Source organism: Odontesthes bonariensis, chromosome 10 (genome assembly GCF_027942865.1).
Source record: "Odontesthes bonariensis isolate fOdoBon6 chromosome 10, fOdoBon6.hap1, whole genome shotgun sequence".
Lineage (NCBI taxonomy): Eukaryota > Metazoa > Chordata > Actinopteri > Atheriniformes > Atherinopsidae > Odontesthes > Odontesthes bonariensis.
In genome coordinates this window covers 3,957,179-3,979,434 of record NC_134515.1, presented here as the reverse complement: position 1 = coordinate 3,979,434, position 22,256 = coordinate 3,957,179, and the positions used below count along the sequence as shown (strand labels likewise).

Sequence of the window (22,256 nt, the reverse complement as noted above, 5' to 3'; positions counted from 1 at the left end):
ATCAGCATTCCGGTGTGTGTTAACACGATGCCAAGGAGGAAAGACATCAGCAATGATTTCAGAGAAGCAGCTGTTGCTGCCCATTAACCTGGGAAGGGTTATAAGGCCGTTTCCAAACTATCTGGAGTCCATCGTTCTACAGAGAGAAAGATTATTCACAAGAGAAAAACATTCAGGACGGCTGTCAATCTGCCCAGGAGTGGACGTCCCAGCAAGGTCACCCCGCGGTCAGAAACCCAAGAGCTACATCTCAGACTCTGCAGGCCTCAGTTAGCATGTTAAAGGTTAAAGGTCACCCCGCGGTCAGAAACCCAAGAGCTACATCTCAGACTCTGCAGGCCTCAGTTAGCATGTTAAAGGTTAAAGGTCATGACAGCACAGTTAGAAAAAGACTGATTCTTACTGATTGCCAAGATTCCTCCTTTAACCATGAGAGAGACTGATAACGTCCCACAGGAAACCATTACTTAAGCTCACTGCTGCTACCAGCTGCTGGAACAGGGGTTCACTTAGTTTCTCACTCACTGCTGCTACCAGCTGCTGGAACAGGGGTTCACTTAGTTTCTCACTCACTGCTTCTGTGTTTGGTCTCAGTTTTTGTTCAGTAAATAATGACACAGTGTGATATGTCATCTGTTCTATTTTCCAGGTAACCAACATACAGCGAAAGTAGATTCAAGCAGCTGAGAACAATCAAAGTTACACAATGAAATAAAATGAAACCTCTGACTGTATAAGAACTCTTAAAGTTTGGGTTCACTTTTCCCTTTTAGACAACTGATATGTATCATTGCACCGACCCAGAATCTCTGATGTTCAAGTATCTTTAAAAACATGTTTTCTCCCCATTTCCCCAGCACACCTGAACCTCCACTTCACTTGGGTTTACATGCGAATCACCAGTATTTTACAGAAGCAATCGCCTTTTTTTCGAAACATTAAACCACTTATACATTAGCAACAGATAGAGCAAAAACTATTAAGTTAATGGCAACAAGATGACAGGCTTGAGAAAAAAGACACGTTGATTAATTTTGGCTCATCAGCATAAAGCATACATGTATGAATAGAAATATAAAAAAGTGAAAGGTCTGGGCTGCTGAAACGTTCCTCTGCTCAGGCCGTGGACGACATATAAAAGATGGACGCAGTCACTTGCTGTGCAGCCTTTAGGTGCAGTACCAGTGGTGACTGCTAGGGGGCAGCCTCAAAACATCACTGGTTCCAACAGCCTCCTTTAAGCCTCGTTTCCACTATGCAGTCCGGTACGGGTCGGTTCAGAACGGTTAGTTTATTTCAGTGTTTCCACCACCACCAAAGCGTACCGGTCCCATGGTACCCGTTACCATGGAACCCGTTACCATTCTTGAAACCCTTCTGCTTGGGGTACCCAGCACACAGGACCGGTTCCAGGCTCTGCTCTCCGTTGTTGGTGAGGAGGCTGTGCAGCTGGAGCTCGATGGCGCTGTGCCAAACCAAAAAGTTTTCCAGCTGATTGCCGCAAAAATGGCAGAGAGTGGTTTCAACCGGACCGCGAGCCAGTGTGGCATTAAGCTGAAGAAGCTTCGGAGCGATTACCGGCGGATCAAGGACCGAAAACACTGGAGGTGGTTTGAAATTATTACATCACATTACGGTCATTCTGCAGACGCTTTTATCCAAAGCGACTTCCAATAAGTGTGTTCCACATCGGTAGGCAAAAGAACTTCAGGTCACAAGAAATCCTACGTGCATTTCCTTCCAAAACCAAACAGCTAAGAGCATAACTAGTGCTAGAGTAAGTGCGGTAAGTTAGGTAAATTATGGATGCTATTTACGCTTCGGCACGCACTCCGCCCACCCCTGAGGGTCCCCTTTGTACAGTGGGAACGCAAAGCTGACCCCAAAGCGACCCGACCCGTACCGTACCGATACGAAGTGACCCGAACCGTACTGACAGTGGAAACGAGGCTTTATTAGATGCTCAGTGGATACATTGTGGAATCATTCAATAGATGTACTCCTAATTAGTATGCTGGTGGTCATTTGGAAATAATTCCATCATTAAACAGATTCTAGGTCTAAAAAAACTAACTTCTGTCCAATCGTGTTTCAAGTTTCTGCAGCTTCACCCTCTTCGGGAACTAAGATGCAAAACTTAAGGCTTCAAAACAGCAGCTCCGACACTAATCACTGATGTCACAGCGACTACGTCCATTTCTTATACGCGGTTCACGGCTTGGCCCATATCCCATCAAGTCCAACCGCACAGCACTTTGGATCAGTAAAAGAAAAGACACATTGTTATCTGTTTACAAGTCATGTTTATGTGAAAGTTTTGATCTTTAAAACCAGCCGAATTCTGGATTTCCCGCAGCGCTTTTGAGTGGTGCGGTCCGAGTCCTTCAGCTGAGACGTTTCCGTGGCCCGCTGGCCACCACGTGAGCTTGTAAACAAAGATAAGAAGAAGAGCAACGCAGGCTAAATGCACCGAGTGGGCGAACCTTTGAGGATTTTTGTAGGAGACGGCCGCGCTTGTCTGAGCATCACAGAGTTTGAAGTTTCATGCACCAGCAGCCTCTGAGAGCACGACAACAAAAGAAGCTCGTCAATGCCCACACACAGGGCGGGCAGCGTAAAAAAAAAAAAAATATTATGATGACTACAGATATAAGGAATATATGTAATCAGGCATACACATAATGAGAAGATTCTTAAAAGCCCAGATGGGTGTTAGAGGGCGTCTGAAAAAGATCTACACCTCCAACAAGCCACCAAGAGTCTACTGAGGAATTCACTGAGGAATCCACTGAGGATGGGACTCCAAGGATGCATCCGGCTCAGGAGGAGGTGGGATAAAGGGAGACTTGAGCTGACGGAGAGGGAATGGTGGTCGTCAGGTTGTAAGTCGAGTTCGGAGACGACGGAGGCGAGGCTAAAGGACTGTAAATGGGCCGGGCGGAGACCGCCGAAGAAGGGGATTGCTGAGCGGGCGTGGCCGTTGTTGGCGAGTCCGAGCTGACCTCATCCCCCTCTTCAGAGTCCCACACTTCGCTCTGCAAGTAGTCTGCAAACAAGGCCTTGGCTCTCTGCAGCACCCGGCCCAGGTTGTGGCGCCGCACCAGGCGATCAAAGTGCATGGCCAGCTCGTTGTAATCCAGGCTGTTCTTGATGATGTGGTCCCGGTGCTCCAGCAAGATGGACAGGCACAGGAACAGCATGAAGGGGTTGCCTTTTCCAAACTCCTGGGGGGGCGGTAAGGAACAAGGTTTGATGCTGGTGGCTTCAGCTTTCAGAGAACTGGGCGTGTTCGCTGCGGTGCCGGGAGATTTGATGCCCGGTGAGGGGAGACTGTTGGAGTTTGACCTGCTGCCGGACAGGGAGTGGCCTCCTCCAAAGGACAGAATGGGTGAGGACAGCAGGGATCTGTTCTGAGTGTGAGCGGGAGACGTAACCGATGCTTTCACAGTGGGAGTCGTGGGTGAACTGATCCCTGCGGAGCTCATAGCTTGGGCAGAAGAAGCCAATCCCTTAGGGACAGTACTTGACGAGGCCTCGCTCCCGTTGGGCGTTGATGGGGATGCTAACTTCGGAGGAGACTCCGGAGATGCTCCCGGCCAGCTGGAGAGTGAGGCTGAAGATGTGGGAGAGACGGAGGAGCCAGGTTTCCACATTGGTAATCCACCGGGGAAGAGAGGGGGTGATGACGCTGGAGATAAACCACTGTCACAGTTTTTAATGAGAGGCGTTTTTTCTCCCGGGTCGTCTTCGCTGTCCACTGTGGACTGACGGCTCGGGACGCTAGTTACCAGCTCCGAATTCACCGAACTCTGTTGATCTTCTGCGTCCTCCATATCAAAGCTGTCTTCACTTCGGGCTGTATAGTACTTAAACTCCCCAAAACTTGTTTGCCTCTCACAAGGCGGCCGCCGAAAGTCTGACCTCTCCGTGGTCCCAGGAGGAACATTACCTCCCCCACCCTCACCTGCCCTTCCAGTGCCCGCGGTTTGCCTGTCTTTCTCTGCAGCGGCGGGATTCCTGCTCACCTCCGGCTCCCCTCTTGAGGGCCTCAGCATATGTCGCCTCCGCTGTTTCTCTTTTTGTTCCTTGTCCCGTAGGAGGCAGTTCTCAACAGTCTTATCCCCGTCTTTGCAGGACATGGTTTCGTCGGCCTCCAGCGGCGGCCCCAGCAGCTCCACTTCGGTTTCGGGAGGGTCCGGGGGCAGAGAGCTCCACGTGACCTCCAGCATCCTCAGAGCGTCGTCGAACGCAAACTCTCGCTTGAGCTCCAGAAGCAGCCAACGGTAGCAGAAGAAGAGGTCGTCGGCTCCCCGGGACACCAGGTAAGAGTAGAACTCCGGATCGGAGTACTGCAGAAGCAGCTTCAGATGCTGGAACTTGATGGACATGAGCTGCCCATCAGGCCGGAAGTTTCCCTCCAGACGCTTCATGATGCCACAGAAGCAAATGAAGGCATGCGCCTCGTTGTCCATTACAGCAAGTATAGGCGAGGCGATATCACTCATGCCTTGACAGTAAGATATCTGAAAAACATCAAGACACAAAGTGTTGATAAACGGATGTTTTCTCCTAAAAGAACAGACTTCTTTTAACTTGTGTTTCTGTGTCATAACCACGTTTGTCTCTGGCTTCAGAACATTCATTCATTTATAAACACTCCTGACTAAAGTGCACCAAAATCCCCAGGACACATTCATCCCAACCATGCCAACAAATAACTTATTGAAAGGAGTGTGTGTTGTTTACTGCCATCTAGTGGCGGTGTTACAGATTGCAAGGCCTCATTCTTAAACTTTAAAGCTTCTCAGACTCTCAAAGGAGTGACAATGCTTGACAGAATGTCTTTGTGGTTTAAACTTTAATTTAACCAGTAAACAGTAACTCGTGAAATGTAACATCTGGTTTCCAAGAGTGTTCTGGCCAAGATAGTCAGCAGCTAAAGTCAAAAAGAGTAAAACAACAATACAAACGCAGAGTAAACACACAAGTACAGATCATAAAAAAGGAACTAAAAGACATGAAAATTGAGAGCATGAAAAGCAAAACTAAATTTTCCGAATAGATCGATCAGTGCAGGTTGAACAGGGCAGAGCGGTGAATCATAACCAAGTTTAAAAACGCAGCAAACTGAAATGATTTGTGCAGATATTAGAGATATCAATGGAGACAATAATTCCAGTACTTTTTTGAAGGATGTAGTTCTGTTGATAAGTTGGAAGAAGACCAAGAATAGCTTTCTATGTGAGAATATGCCAATGTTTGAGTCAAAGGGAGGACAAAGCAGATCATCCAACCAGAGCCTAAAACACGCAGCAGTGAGTTACAGTTTTCAGGTTTGAGATCCAGCCTTGAGGTTTCAGACGGGATCAAATGCATGTAAATAAGAGAGACAACAAGTCTCTTTAGCCTCAAAGAAAGACGACTTGATCTAAAACAAATAAAAAGCTTCAAAGTAAAGAGAGTCACTGGTTTCCTGGCCCAGAATATTTATTATTGGCAGAAGAGTCTGGGGTTTCGATCTTGCATTTGGGAACAAATTGAAATCGTTTTGCTGGCATTCACAACATTTTCTAACTCACACAAAGTTTGCTGATCAGTATTAAAAGCTTGTTGTTGCTGACAGAGTCTGTTTAAGTGTAGATCAATACATCAGCCTATCATCAGCATAAAAACTCAGTTTGTGTTGAGTTATTGTGGTTTCATTTGTACAGAATCACATAAAAATAAGAACTGAACGGCAGAGTGGGTCAGCTTTCCCAGAATCTGACACTTTTCTTCAGTAAACCAGAGAGAAAACACTAAAAAGTGTTTTTCTTCACTGCCACCGAAAGTCCTCTGACACACGGTCAACGGGAGGGGATTTGATCCTGCACACTCCTCTAAAGTTTAGAAAGCATTTAATTGATATATTTGAGAATAATGTGTCCAGGAGCATGTAAACAAGAAGCACAACGTGGCAAAAGGTTCAGTGAACTGCAGTTTTATCAACGACTCAGCCCCATCAGGAGCAAACAGACTTTTCTAAGTTTGATTTTCGGGTCTATAATTGGATTTCTGCGACTGGCCAAGAAAGTTCAAAGAGAGGTTACAGTGTTCGAACGTCAGACAAAAAACGAGGAAATGCACAACTGCGCTGAGACAGAAATGCACAGCGGACGGTACAGATACACCAACCGTTTTTAACTCAAATCAGCCATCAGTGCTGTGGTTGAGGACTTCTGCTTTCAGTCTGCAGAGTGACGCCTACAGTCAAAGATAAACTGTGTTATGGAAGGAAATTTAAAGGATTTCCAGGCTAATTCTACAGTAACAGGAAGGCACTGGGTTTATTCCATCGGACTGTCTTTAAAGTGCCTTAAGATGATATTTATTGTGATTTGGTCTAATACAAATAAAACAGAGTTAGATAAAAATATATCAGTAATGTCTTTGGGTTTAGGGTCGTTACTAGAGCTGAGCAATTTTATCGATACTGCGATATATATCGATATTTCGTTTCCTGATAAAGTATCGATTTTTCAGCCGCGAGTATCGCTATATATATATATATATTTTTTAAAGCAAACATTATTGAAAAGTCAGACGTTACAATTAATGAAAACACAGAACATTAAGGTAATACAATGCCAGGGGGTCACATTATACAAAACAGTGATAAATTAGTTCATAAAAATGTTGTATAAAGTGCACAGCTCTCACATTTATAACGTGTTCGTTTGTTTCTGTTTGTCTGGCGGCGTTTTCCTTCCAGTTCATAGGTCGGACCACCGGTCCAATCAGCGACAATTCATGTCAAATCACAATGTTCCCTTTTTTCCCCCCAGAAAATGATGTAAGTGTATCGAATCGTAACGTAACGTATCGTATCGTATCGTATCGTATCGTATCGTATCGTATCGTATCGAATAGAATCATGAGATTAGTGTATCGCTACAGCCCGAGTCATTACAGCTGGTGGCTATCACCACGATGTTTATTTCCTCTGTTTTCAGCTCTTCTTCTTCTATCCCGCTCCCCGGTTAAACTCTCGGGCTGTGTTCGAAACCGCCTACTTCTCCTACTACTCCCACTACTCCTACTAACTTTAACTTTTTTTAAGTTCCCGGATGCGTACTAGATTCTCCGAAATGTTGGGTATGCATCATGAGGTTACTACTCATACTCAAACTACCCAAGATGCAACGTAACGTGACGTCGCCGATCGTCATTTCCTGTCAAAACGGCAGTTTCAAGCTAGCTACAACGAGGGTAGGTTCACTTCCTGTTTTCAAAACAAAAGCACCAATTGTATGGTAATGGCTTTCCCTAGGATAAAAGGCAACGGGTATTTTATTTTGTGAAAATAACCGGAAGTGCGTTGCTCACTGCGGCTAGCTTTAGTAGCGCCAAATTCGTGGGAACAAAATTGTAAATAGCCGGTATTTTGTCAGATTTTCAACACGTTGGGGATCTAAACGACTACTTTCTGTCTGAAAATGTTTCAAATGTTGCTAAAGTTTACAGAGTTTAGAGCTTAAGAGACATCAGCTTCAGGCCGGCTGATTTCGGCTCGGGCAGGAGAGAAATGCATTGTGGGTAAACGCTCTGCATACTGTCTGATCGATGAGTATGCAGTATGGAAGTATGCAGTATGGAAGTATGTAGTATGTAGTATGTAGTATGTAGTAGGCGGTTTCTAACACAGCCTTAGTTTGAGAAAACCCCGATCACCAAGCAGCACACCGATCAGATGACCAACCCCACACACAAACAAAGGCTCCAGCCAACCGACCGAACACGTCTACACACCTGAGGATGCGTGATGGCAAACGTAGTGAGCAGGTCTGTGAGGGCGGTCAGGTGCGGACTGTCTTCTGAGCCCGCATAGTACGGATGAGCTCGGTCCGTCCTCAGGACGTCTTTGAGAACGTTCCCCCGGATAAATTCGAGGTCCTCTGGGCTGACCCGAGCCGTCCACTCCCTCTTTAACTGGTCGTACTCCCTGGTTTTCCTCTTCATGTAGTCCATCCTCTCCTGACCGCTCAGCCCATCGGGGTAGACATTCAGGAGGTAGCGCCAAACCACCTAACACATCAGCAAACGTGTCACAGTTTGGTCTGGAAACATCTGGATACTCCCACATGCTGTTCTAACCACGGCTGATCATGAAAACCTGAAACAGCTTTTGAGTTAAAAAAAACACCAATAATCACAATCATCCAAAAGATGGAGAAGTTCAGTAAGAACTTCAGTTTACCAGAAGAACCGGGGATCTGTGGAACATGTGGATGCAGAATAATGATAGTAAAGCACAGATACTGAACCTTTCGCAGCGACGGCTCCACACCACCATGGTAGATTCGCAGTCGGAGTTCCTCGGGTCGGGTCAACTGGCCCTGGCCGTTAAGGTAGCTGTGAAACTCTGTGTCGTTCAGGGGGGGCTTGAAAGGCTTGATCTCCTCCCCATAAGACCAGGAGAGGGCTTGCTGGACTTTGGACAGGGTCCGTCCCACCTGAACAAGTCAAACAGACACACAAGCAGAGACCCTGAGTCACAGAGGGAGGAAGGTATTGGACTGAAAAGGACTCCCCCGAAGAACTACAGGTCTCCCCCAAAGGACTACAGGACTCCCCCTAGGAGAACTACAGGACTCCCCCGAAGCACTACAGGACTCCCCCGAAGCACTACAGGACTCCCCCGAAGCACTACAGGACTCCCCCGAAGCACTACAGGACTCCCCCAAAGAACTACAGGACTCCCCCAAAGAACTACAGGACTCCCCCAAAGAACTACAGGACTCCCTCAAAGGACTACTGGACTCCCCCAAAGGACTACTGGACTCCCCCAAAGGACTACTGGACTCCCCCAAAGAACTACAGGACTCCCCCAAAGAACTACAGGACTCCCCCAAAGGACTACTGGACTCCCCCAAAGGACTACTGGACTCCCCCAAAGGACTACTGGACTCCCCCAAAGGACTACAGGACTCCCTCAAAGGACTACTGGACTCCCCCAAAGGACTACTGGACTCCCCCAAAGAACTACAGGACTCCCTCAAAGGACTACTGGACTCCCCCAAAGGACTACAGGACTCCCCTAAAGAAGGACTACAGGACTCCCCCAAAGGACTACAAGACTCCCCCAAAGGACTACAGGACTCCCCCAAAGAACTACAGGACTCCCCAAAGGACTACTGGACTCCCCCAAAGGACTACAGGACTCCCCCAAAGGACTACAGGACTCCCCAAAGGACTACTGGACTCCCCCAAAGAACTACAGGACTCCCCCAAAGAACTACAGGACTCCCCCAAAGGACTACTGGACTCCCCCAAAGGACTACTGGACTCCCCCAAAGGACTACAGGACTCCCTCAAAGGACTACTGGACTCCCCCAAAGGACTACTGGACTCCCCCAAAGAACTACAGGACTCCCTCAAAGGACTACTGGACTCCCCCAAAGGACTACAGGACTCCCCTAAAGAAGGACTACAGGACTCCCCCAAAGGACTACAAGACTCCCCCAAAGGACTACAGGACTCCCCCAAAGGACTACAAGACTCCCCCAAAGGACTACAGGACTCCCCCAAAGAACTACAGGACTCCCCAAAGGACTACTGGACTCCCCCAAAGGACTACAGGACTCCCCAAAGGACTATAGGACTCCCCCAAAGGACTACAGGACTCCCCAAAGGACTACAGGACTCCCCAAAGGACTACAGGACTCCCCCAAAGGACTACAGGACTCCCCAAAGGACTATAGGACTCCCCCAAAGGACTACAAGACTCCCCCAAAGGACTACAGGACTCCCCCAAAGAACTACAGGACTCCCCAAAGGACTACTGGACTCCCCCAAAGGACTACAGGACTCCCCAAAGGACTACTGGACTCCCTCAAAGGACTACAGGACCCCCCAAAGGACTATAGGACTCCCCCAAAGGACTACAAGACTCCCCCAAAGGACTACAGGACTCCCCCAAAGAACTACAGGACTCCCCAAAGGACTACTGGACTCCCCCAAAGGACTACAGGACTCCCCCAAAGGACTACAGGACTCCCCAAAGGACTATAGGACTCCCCCAAAGGACTACAGGACTCCCCAAAGGACTACTGGACTCCCCCAAAGGACTACAGGACTCCCCCAAAGGACTACAGGACTCCCCAAAGGACTACAGGACTCCCCCAAAGGACTACAGGACTCCCCAAAGGACTACAGGACTCCCCCAAAGGACTACAGGACTCCCCAAAGGACTACAGGACTCCCCCAAAGGACTACTGGACTCCCCCAAAGGACTACAGGACTCCCTCAAAGGACTACTGGACTCCCCCAAAGGACTACTGGACTCCCCCAAAGAACTACAGGACTCCCTCAAAGGACTACTGGACTCCCCCAAAGGACTACAGGACTCCCCTAAAGAAGGACTACAGGACTCCCCCAAAGGACTACAAGACTCCCCCAAAGGACTACAGGACTCCCCCAAAGAACTACAGGACTCCCCAAAGGACTACTGGACTCCCCCAAAGGACTACAGGACTCCCCCAAAGGACTACAGGACTCCCCAAAGGACTACTGGACTCCCCCAAAGAACTACAGGACTCCCCCAAAGAACTACAGGACTCCCCCAAAGGACTACTGGACTCCCCCAAAGGACTACTGGACTCCCCCAAAGGACTACAGGACTCCCTCAAAGGACTACTGGACTCCCCCAAAGGACTACTGGACTCCCCCAAAGAACTACAGGACTCCCTCAAAGGACTACTGGACTCCCCCAAAGGACTACAGGACTCCCCTAAAGAAGGACTACAGGACTCCCCCAAAGGACTACAAGACTCCCCCAAAGGACTACAGGACTCCCCCAAAGGACTACAAGACTCCCCCAAAGGACTACAGGACTCCCCCAAAGAACTACAGGACTCCCCAAAGGACTACTGGACTCCCCAAAGGACTATAGGACTCCCCCAAAGGACTACAGGACTCCCCAAAGGACTACAGGACTCCCCCAAAGGACTACAGGACTCCCCAAAGGACTATAGGACTCCCCCAAAGGACTACAAGACTCCCCCAAAGGACTACAGGACTCCCCCAAAGAACTACAGGACTCCCCAAAGGACTACTGGACTCCCCCAAAGGACTACAGGACTCCCCAAAGGACTACTGGACTCCCTCAAAGGACTACAGGACTCCCCAAAGGACTATAGGACTCCCCCAAAGGACTACAAGACTCCCCCAAAGGACTACAGGACTCCCCCAAAGAACTACAGGACTCCCCAAAGGACTACTGGACTCCCCCAAAGGACTACAGGACTCCCCCAAAGGACTACAGGACTCCCCAAAGGACTATAGGACTCCCCCAAAGGACTACAGGACTCCCCAAAGGACTACAGGACTCCCCCAAAGGACTACAGGACTCCCCAAAGGACTACTGGACTCCCCCAAAGGACTACAGGACTCCCCCAAAGGACTACAGGACTCCCCAAAGGACTACAGGACTCCCCCAAAGGACTACAGGACTCCCCAAAGGACTACAGGACTCCCCTAAAGAAGGACTACAGGACTCCCCCAAAGGACTACAAGACTCCCCCAAAGGACTATAGGACTCCCCCAAAGAACTACAGACTCCCCCAAAGGACTACAGGACTCCCCCAAAGAACTACAGACTCCCCCAAAGGACTACAGGCTTTCAAGATAAATCCTGATGCTTCATTTTTCAGACTGAAACCAAACTGATCCCAGTTTTTACTGGTACTGGATATAGTTTAGTAAACCTAAAGAAGAAAGGGTGAATGATGGAATCACTGTTTCTTAACTTTACTACAACTTAGCTGTTAGAAATACTCTTCTTCATGTGTTACACGGTTACACTTCCACTAATGTGCCAAAGACACTCGCTTGTGGTGGTTTTTCCTTTTCGATACACATACTGTATTTTGCGCACTATAAGGCGCACTTAAAAGCCTATAATTTTCTCAAAAAACGAAAGTGCGCCTTATAACCCGGTGCGCTTTATATATGGATTAATTCTTGTTGTGCTTACTGACCTCAAAGTGATTTTGTGTGGTACACGGCGCTCTGTTACTACCAGATCCTCTCCAAAGTGCGAGACTTTCCCCGGGGGGGTGTGGTAAGGTGACGGTTGAAGAATACACACCTGAAAGATCAAAGCCCCTTCCCTGTATAAATGGTTTGCACCCTCTTTGTCTGGGGTCTTTTTTTTACCATTACCGCTGAGTGGACCCAAAAATGGCACCTTTCAAGAGACACGCTTACGACGCGGACTTCAAACTAAAGGCTATCAGTCACGCAGTAGAACATGGGAATAGAGCAGCTGCGAGAGAATTCAATATTAATGAATCAATGGTACGGAAGTGGAGGAAGCAAGAAGATGGCTTGTGCCAAGTAAAGAAGACCACACAGAGTTTCCGCGGGAACAAAGCGAGATGGACACAGTTGGAGGACAAAATTGAACAGTGGGTTATTGAACAGAGAGCAGCGGGTAGAAGCATCTCTACAGTCTCTATTCGACTGAAGGCAACAGCGTTAGCAGGAGACATGGATATCAGTGACTTTCGAGGCGGTCCTTCTTGGTGCTTTCGTTTTATGAAAAGACGTAAGCTTTCTATCCGCACACGGACTACCGTCTCACAGCAACTGCCAAAAGATTACGAGGAAAAGCTAGCCACTTTTCACGCGCACTGCAAGAACAAGATCTCTGAAAAGAAGATCCGGCCAGAGAACATCACCAACATGGACGAGGTTCCCCTCACCTTTGATATCCCCGTGAACCGCACCGTGGAGAAAACAGGGACCAGAACGGTGTCTACACGCACCACAGGGCATGAGAAGTCATCCTTCACGGTAGTTCTCGGTTGCCAGGCTAATGGCCAGAAACTTCCACCCATGGTCATTTTTAAGAGGAAGACTTTGCCAAAAGAAAAGTTTCCAACCGGCGTCATCATCAAAGCTAACCCGAAGGGCTGGATGGATGAGGAAAAGATGAGTGAGTGGCTGAGAGAAATATACGTCAAGAGACCGGATGGCTTTTTCCACAAATCTCCGTCCTTATTGATCTGCGACTCCATGCGCGCCCATCTCACCGATGCTGTCAAAAACAGAGTGAAGCAAACCAATTCGGAGTTTGCCATCATTCCAGGTGGATTAACTAAAGAACTCCAGCCGCTAGATATTGGTGTCAACAGGGCGTTCAAAGTTAAACTGCGAGCTGCGTGGGAGCAGTGGATGACAGACGGCGAACACACATTCACCAAGGGAGGGAGACAGCGCCGGGCGACTTACGTTACTATCTGCCAATGGATCGTGGATGCCTGGGCTAAGGTATCAGTCTCAACTGTGGTCCGAGCTTTCACAAAGGCCGGAATCATCACTGAACTGCCAGGTAACAGCAACGACACTGACTCGGATAATGACGAGAGGGATCCGGGCATGCTGGATGCCGTAATCGCCCAACTGTTTCACTCGGACACTGAAGATGATGAATTTGAGGGATTTGTGGACGAGGAATGAACTGAAAAAGTGTGTGTATTGTGTTCTATTATACATGTTACAACTGAGCAAGATTGGGAGTTATTGTGAATAAGTTTAATAAAGTTTGACTGATTGACTTATCTGACTGTTTTGTTTCGCTTAATGCGCCTTATAGGCCGGTGCGCTTTATATATGAAAAAAGTTCGCAAATAGACCATTCATTGACAGTGCGCCTTATAACCCAGTGCGCTCTATAGTGCGCAAAATACGGTAAATGTGAATGGAAACCACTTTTGTTTGACCTGAGAAAGATTAAAATGACCCTAAACCAGCAAACAATAAACTCTGACTGGCAACCTCCCAGTTATATCTCAGATAATCCCAGAGATGAAATCCTGTTCAAGATCTCTCTCCGTTTTGTTTATGGTTAGGACAACTACAACTTCTGGCAAAGCACCCTCCACCAGCCTCTGAAGATAAAACACCAGCCTAGTTGATCCGCTTCTAACCCGTTGGACATTACCTCTTACTGCTCAATCCCATCATCACATGCACTGGACAGGCAGTTACAAGTTGGGACCTATTTAAACAACGAGATCAAATTTACCAGTTTAACTGATATGTATTGAAGCAAGACGATAGAAAACTTGTCTCAAGATTATATTAAAGTGTTTAAATCTAGCAAGAAACACTCATCAGATGAGATGAAAATGGGAGAAAGAACCCTATGTTATCCAGCCTTAAGCAGTAATTCAAACAATAAAAATCTTGTTTGGGACAGAGTCCTCATTCAGCACTATTTAGTTGGGCAACAACCGGTCTGTTGGCCGGAGGGAAAGACTTGTTAAAGATGCTGTTTACTGGCAGAAAGCAACAAGCGTGAACACTAAAACGACTTCATCCCAATCCTCCAGCATAGATGTTGGGAACTGTATTCCAGATTTAAAAAGACTAACTTTTTGTTGCTGTGTAGAACAAAGCGGATCGTGTGCACGTCCTCGTGACCACTGACCTGATGCATTATGACTAGTGATGCTCCGATCAGCATTTTTTGGACCGATCACCGATCACCGATCACCAAAATCATGATCTGCCCGATTGCCGATCACTGCCGATCACGGAAGGAATCGGACATTTCCATGCCTTTCATCTAGCAGAGAGTGCACCATTTATAGAAATTAAACCGCCAGAGGTAGCTGGGGACATGTAGAACAAGAATCTGGTGGAGTTTGCAGAAAACAATTGTTTTTTTATTTTCTATTAATATTTTAATCTGCCCATATACACCATTCATTGGGTATGATTTCAACATCAGATTATTAAACAATGATGCAGGGAAATAACTTGAAAATCACCTCAGAGGTAGCTGGGGACATGCAGAACAAGAATCTGGTGGAGTCGGCAGAGAACATTTTGATTTGGTTCTAAATGAAGTTTTCAAATCTGACTATGCAGAAATGAGTTTGATTCTGAATATGCTTCAATAATTTTGTTCTATCATTTTGTTTTAATCATTAAAAAGAATGTAGTAAAAAAACAACCAAGTAATGACAGGTGTATGTATTCCAACAAATGAAAAATCAACTTCGATATAGATTTCTGATTTTACGGGGTGCACTTGAATGCACCATAAATCGCTCACACGCTTTACCGTACAACGCGATGTAAACGGGCACTCGATTTTCAAGTGTAGCTAGCGCGACCGTGCCTCTCCGAAGCGCAGATGGCGAGACCGCAGTAAGTTACACATCTTTCTGACACACTTTGAAGAAATTCCAGACAGGAGAGGTCATGTTGTCGAGATGCACTGTAGAGGTTTTGCCTGTTCGGTTCTGTACACACGTCACCTACCACATTAGAAAGTGGTTGCTAGTAATTTACGTCAAAAAAAAAAAAAAAAAACTAGTAATTTACGTCACGTGATCGGTTTTTTGATCGGCATATTTTTCCGATCGCCGATCAGGCTATTTTTGGGCATTATCGGCCGATCATGATCGGCAGCCGATCGATCGGAGCATCACTAATTATGACCTGACTTGTTGGGTGGGTGCATGGGTGACCAACTGTTTCTTTGTTTTTTTGTTCAGTGTTGATTTACGGATGTGCTGTTAAAAATAAAGAAAAATAAAGTTTAGATCAATGGAAACAGGTCCGATTCAGTCCTCACAGTGGAGTCCGAGCCACTCCGTTGGACTTTTTCCTCTGTTACGATGTGGAAAAACAATTCTAAAGTCAGAAAATATTGGCGAGCATAGACAGCAAAGCGATGACTCTGGGAGAAGCCGGTGTCTTCAGCTCTTTTTAACCAGTCGGGCTCTCTTTCGCAGTCCTAAGAGCCTGAATAAGGGCGACTGGACTTCTTCTTGGTTCTTAAAGACGTTTCACCTCTCGTCTGAAAGGCTTTTTCAGTAATAAAACTATCAGAATATCAGCTTAAAGGCCCATTTATGCCCTACGGAACCGGACGAAATTCGTCTGTCCGGTCCATACGTTGCTCCCGGAGCTTCTGTTTATGCCTCCGTCTGTATTGCGCACGTCCGTAAGAAATCCTCAAGAGGGCGGTATTATATATTGAGTCATTGTCAGCCGCGGGTTTGAGAAACATGGCGTCAATTGAGGAAGTTGCAGTCATACAAATGTATATACCCCCTGACCATCTCACAAATCCTCTCCTCCATTAACCTGGCATTTTTAAATCTTAAAATTTTTAATCTCCTACTCTTCGTTCTTCTTCTTCCTCCATAACTTACGGAGCCAACACGCTCCTGACTCTCTACCGCCCCCACGAATTCCTCTGGTATTGCTCCGTTTCGCCCGGAGCTCACCGGATTGCTAAGCTCTTGACCTACGGACAAACTGACGGATGAAACGCCCCCCGGAACCGGGTGAAAGCGTCCGTTTCCGTAGTTAACGTAGGGCATAAATGGGCCTTAAGTAGTCACTCAGTGGGGTCACATGGCACTGAAAGGATTGGATTATTGGCTAAATTACAATAAGACTGAGTTATTAAAGGCATGTAGACACCTAAAGGCACCTTTCAGAGCCGCCACCGTTGTGTTTATGAGTTTTTTAAAGTTTACCTGCAGAATAAAAGGGAAACACTTCCTCCAACAGTTTTAGGAATAAAAAAATGTTGAGATTAAAGACGGTGAAGGCACCTGTGACAGCAGAGACTGAGTGAAGGGAAGAGCGGCAGATGCCAAAGACCTCGTCCTCTCGGCGAGAAGCTGCTCGGAACCAATGACGTCTTTGGGGCTGATGATGTCCCAGTCCTCCATCACCGGGCCTGCAATTGAACAAAATAGAAGCTTATTAAACACCTATTTCATTTCCTCTCCTCGGCTTTGTTTTACGGCTTCACAGTTTTTCTGTGCTTTGAGGATAAACCTGCCCTTACTGTCTTCAGAGGGTTTCACGTCCATCTTGAGCTGCAGAAACGGTTTGGCCGCACTGACGAACGCAGCGTCCAAATCCCAGTCGGACAGCAGAGACAGAAACATTTCGACGCCGCTCCGATCCCGAGACAAGTAGCTGATGCTGAAACTCCTCTTCCTAGTGTGGGACACAGCCAGTTAAAAAAAAAAAAAAGGCCCGTCCACATTCTGTAACCCGTCTTCTGGTTCATGCGCCGTCTTACCCGTTCAGATCAAAAGCTCTGATCAGGATGTGCTGCAGGACCTCCAGCGACGTGATCTGAGGGTCAACGGCGAAGGAGCGAAACTCCACAGGAAGCGCGCCGTCGCATTTCTGAAAGGAAGCACATCGCATGCTCTGAAATATCAGGAAATGAAATAGGGCTGGGCGATTTGGCCTAAAATTAAAACCTCGATTTTTTTCTGGTTTTTTTTCTGTTTTTCTCTAAACAAACCAGACCAAGGCAAAATTTAAATACATATTTTCTTTATTGACACAAATGAGGTTACCAAGTAGTCTAGGCCTATGTGAACAAATCAGTTCAAGAATAATAATAAAAAAAAAATGAATTAAAAACAGCACCACTTGGCTGTCATTAATGTGCAAAAATTTCAAACTGAAAAAATAAATCTCTTGTAGGCCATCCCTGAAAAAACATTTGAAACATTTTCAGGCGAGAAAGTAGTCGTTTAGATCCCCAACGTGTTGAAAACCTGACAAAATATCGTCTGTTTACAATTTTGTTCCCACGAATTCGGCGCTACTAAAGCTAGCCGCAGTGAGCAACGCACTTCCGGTTATTTTCACAAAATAAAATACCCGTTGCCTTTTATCATAGGGAAAGCCATTACAATACAATTGGTGCTTTTGTTTTGAAAACAGGAAGTGAACCTACCCTCGTTGTAGCTAGCTTGAAACTGCCGTTTTGACAGGAAATGACGATCGGCGACGTCACGTTACGTTGCATCTTGGGTAGTTTGAGTATGAGTAGTAACCTCATGATGCATACCCAACATTTCGGAGAATCTAGTATGCATCCGGGAACTTCTGCTTACTCAAACTCACATACTAACTCAAAAAGTTAGTATGAGTAGTGGGAGTAGTAGGAGAAGTTTGCGGTTTCGAACACAGCCTGAGAGAGTAGGCTACTACGGAGTCCCTTAAAGCAAAACAAATCTGCGGAGTCTAGAAATGTTTTTAAATCGCGATTTTTTGCGGTTCAGCCATTTAAAAAAGAAAAACGTAGGAAAATAAAATTGCAGTTTAATATTTAAACCGGGAAAAAAAAAAAAAAAAAAAAAAAAAAAAAAAAAAAAAAAAAATCGCCCTAAAATGAATTGATCAAATGCAAAAGAAGAGGCAACAACACCAGAATCCTGTAAATTCAATGGAGAGGGACTCCTGGGTGAGAAGGTGGATAATCATGGTTTCATTAACACAGAAAGTGCTGCTGAGGAAGGGTTGCAAACCATAAACCATAAACAGTTACAGCAACAACCAACTGACTGACCGCAGGAGAGCAACAACAATGATCAGCAAAGGGAAACCAGGAGAATTTATCTGAGGGACAAATCACACGATGGCCGACAAGAGACAGAAGGGAACAAAGACATCAGGACACGAACAAACAGGAAGGAAAGCAGAACACAAAAAAACTAAGAAAACAAAAGAGAAAATGACAAAAATCAACAGACCCTGACAATGCTGCTCTGAGGGCTGCAAACATCCGGCAAGTTTGCTTTGGAAAGTATTGGAAAAAGGGCTCAAAGTGCCCTAAAAAGCTCGACTCTGACCAATCAGGCCTGCCAACACACACAGTGAGCTGCAGGCGCTCAGATAACAGTCGCCCCTGTTCCCCACCCTGTAGGAATATGACCAGCAGAAATGAAACGTTATCCTTCGGGTTTTCACGTCCTACGTTTACAGCAGCGTGTGAAAGATAATTTGAAGGATGTATACTTATTTTCACCTGATTATTCCCTTTCTTCTTCTTGTCATAAGTCTGCTGCTGCCTCCACCCGTTGGTGTTCATGTGGAATTCTGATGTTACGGAAAGTTAGCCGACACATTAGTTACCAAATTCACCCCGAAAGTGGCTGGAATTAGAAGTAGGAGGCCATATCCTACAAGTGCTAAATTTACTCTAAACTTTTTCTTTTTCATTTCTGACTGGCCGACGTGGCACAACAATAAAATCTGATTTTTTTTAACCCCCAAACTCGTCCATCTCCCTCTGTCTGAGCTGCTTTGAACAAACTCTGTTCCAGGTCTGGAAAACCAAACCAGTTCCAAACCACAGAACCGACTGGGCTTTTTTTTTGGCAAGGTAAGACATCTTTATTTATAAAGCGCATTTCATACCACAGGCAACTCAATGTGCTTTACATAAAGCTTTTTTTGGGTGAACTTTTCCCCACATACCGCCCTGTTGTTGTTTGTGTCCCTGTGGGGAGTCGGTGCAGATGGGAGGGCAGCTACGGAAGCCCAGAGGGAGAATTTTATCTAAAAATAAAGTGGAATTATTGATAAAGCTGTTTTTTTTTCCCCAGTCCTAGTTTAATTTGCATAAATCATTTGGCCTGGAAGATGTAGACATTTGAACTGTATTTAAGAGACAGATGTAAACAGGTGGAGCATGATCAGAGCAAACGGGCCCATCTGAGTCTGGATGAGCACATAAATGCAGAATAATTGCATGTTTGCCTGGTTTTCAGAGGCTTTATTTCATAGGAGTCTGGTCTGACTAACAGGTTCACATAAACTCATGTGAAGTGAAGTGAAATTTATTTATATAGCACTTTTCAGCAACAAGGCGATCCAAAGTGCTTTACAACACAGACAGAAATAAAGAAATAAAAACATTAAAAAAAATCAAACACAGAAATACAGATACAGAACATCAATCAGGTCATTTTAGCAAACAGTAAGATTGGTATAACTATAGCAGAGCAAAAGTAAAGTTAGCTAACAGTAAGATTGGTATAACTATAACAGGTAATTTGAGTAAACTAACAAAAGCTAACAAACATGGATAAACTTTCCTCTAAGAGGAGGCATTTAAAAATATAGCTAATAACAGAACGGTTGATATAATGAATGATAACTAAGGATGGGAATCGAAAACCGGTTCTTGTTGAGAACCGGTTCCCAGTGTTTCAATTCCTTGGAATCGTTTGGCGATTTTGCAAACGATTCCCTTATCGATTCCAGTGGGCGCGAATGACGTCACCACGCAGCGTTGCGTGGCGAGTCCAGCGCAGCCAGCAGCCAACAGTAAACATGGCGCCCAAGCGGTACAAACGCTCGAAAGTTTGGTTACACATCCCTAAAAAAGACGACAACAGGGCAACTTGCAAAGTGAATATTTCACCAAAGGGAGGAAATACTACCAACATGCAATAACTATGAATGAATGTCGCGTTTTCGATCTGCTCCGGATTAACGTCGGTAAATCTGAACCCAGCAGCAACGTTAGCAACGTTAGCATGTCCTCGGCTAACACTGCAGGTAACTAACTAACTAACAAACACTGCCTATCATGTTAGCGCCATTTGCCTGATTGTAAAACCTGCTGTTAGTAACGGTTAAGGTTAAATGAATGCCTTCTCAGGCATTACATTTAGATGAAATCATGAGAGACAGAGCCTGACTGGCTCAGAGCCAGAGGCTGGTGGTACTACCCCCAGTTCACCTCTACCTCCAGCTTCTCCTTTCACCAGAGCAGGAAGAGTTAAATTACCCAGGCCAGGATAGACCAATGTGGACCTCACCGTTGTTGGGTTTGTGAGGTCATGACTCGTGTTACTTCTAAACTAAACAAAGTTGATGCTAATCGACCGGTTTGTTGTCCTTTTTCTCCAAATGAGAATCGATAAGGGAACCGACAAAGAACCGAATCGTTAAGCAGAATCGAAAATGGAATTGGAATCGTAAATATCTTATCAATTCCCATCCCTAATGATAACAAATCTTTAAAAGACTTTCATCTGAGAGGAAATATTAAGGTGTATACAGTGATAATAGGTCTTAATAGACCATTTGAATATGACTAAGCCACGTAAACACGCTTCTGACGTCAGAATAAAGACGCCAGATGTTTGGAAAGCAGCTGTTTGCTTCTAACTGCTGACTGAGCCGGATTCTGAACAATGATCATTCATCCTCCAACATCTCTTTTAAACGTTTTCTCCAACACAACACGAGCCACATCTTACTGACAAAACGAGGCCTCAACATCAGGTAACATGTGACGTCAGGAAGGGGCTCTCACGCGCACGCATTTTCTGAGAAGGGAGATGACGTCAGCTCAACCCGAGAGGGTTCACCAGCTTCAGTATGAAGCTCTGAGTTAAGATGTTGTGAAGGTAATGTCACGGATAGCCGTCAAAAGTGTCGGAAATAAGCTGCTGCTGTCGATCAAAACGACCCGATTATCGGAGGAATTATCGATCAGCATCGGCGGCGGCAAACAAACAAACACAAACACACAAACAAACAAAGCTCCTGATCAACCAAACACACCAAAGTAGAGTCTGACTTAACGTCAGGTTTCTTCTTTTCCAACACAAACCAATGGACGTGGCGCGGTTTGACTGATAAGTGACGTTAAAGGGGAGCCAGTGTTTGACAAAGAGAAAGCAAACAGTAAACAGACGGACCACCAGCCGGGCTAACGGCCGCCTACCTTCACTTTGACACGGACCACCCCCCTCTCCTCCTCGCTGGCCATCTTAAAGACTCCGTTTCGGAACAGAAAGGGTCCTCTGGGCTTTATTTTGCTCCTACATCGACACGGCCGTCGTTACATGATGATGCTAACAGAATCCGAGTTCCTCCAGTTCGTGATCTTCTTCTGCTTTGATTTTTTTTTTCACAGCAGATTTACAGCTGCGTCACAGCGCCATCTGCTGGTTGAAGGCAGCATGTCCGCACTCACTACAGCTTCTTCTTCTTCTTCTTGTAATTTATTGGCGGTTAGCATCCGTAATGTTACATTACCGCCACCAACGGTACTATTATCTAACTGCGGGTGTGGAGCGTCAACGAAGGAGTGACAAAATAAAATCAAATAAAGAATGAAAATAAATAGACAAATAAATAAACAATTCACTAAATAAAAAATAAACTAAATCCTTTCAAAAAGTCCTGTAGTCTTTAAGAAATTAAACACAAATCTCCAAGCTGAGGGCACAGAAAAGGAAAGTAGTCCCTCAAGAGAGAGCCTGGTCTGCCCCAGTTCTCTAACCTCCTCTAGCAGAATACCTCTTTCTATGCTGTACGCTTGGCATTCTAACAAAACATGACGGACAGTCTCCATTTCCCTGCAGTTAATACAATGACCTGTGGCATGCTTGCCAATGATATGAAGAGTATGATTCAGC

At 45.9% G+C, this 22,256-nt stretch overlaps 1 protein-coding gene across 1 annotated transcript; it reads right to left on the bottom strand.

Annotated features, from left to right (window-relative positions):
• Positions 1 to 294: 294 nt before the first annotated feature.
• tbc1d25 (TBC1 domain family, member 25) lies at positions 295 to 21,740 on the bottom strand. The gene is made up of 7 exons (XM_075475971.1): positions 21,560 to 21,740; positions 17,099 to 17,208; positions 16,859 to 17,013; positions 16,620 to 16,747; positions 8,304 to 8,492; positions 7,789 to 8,064; positions 295 to 4,523 (listed from the first exon to the last, which is right to left on the bottom strand). The coding sequence occupies exons 1-7, from the start codon at positions 21,602 to 21,604 to the stop codon at positions 2,820 to 2,822; spliced, it is 2,607 nt and encodes an 868-aa protein (XP_075332086.1). The 5' UTR covers positions 21,605 to 21,740; the 3' UTR covers positions 295 to 2,819.
• Between the last annotated feature and the right edge of the window lie 516 nt (positions 21,741 to 22,256).

Excerpts from the sequence above, each read along its gene's own strand:
- tbc1d25 (XM_075475971.1), bottom strand. The coding sequence starts at position 21,604 with ATGGCCAGCGAGGAGGAGAGGGGGGTGGTCCGTGTCAAAGTGAAG. Across the intron at positions 8,493-16,619 it reads CTCAGTCTCTGCTGTCACAG|GTGGGACGGACCCTGTCCAA; the intron begins GTGCCTTCACCG and ends TGACTTGTTCAG. Across the intron at positions 4,524-7,788 it reads TTGCCATCACGCATCCTCAG|ATATCTTACTGTCAAGGCAT; the intron begins GTGTGTAGACGT and ends GATGTTTTTCAG.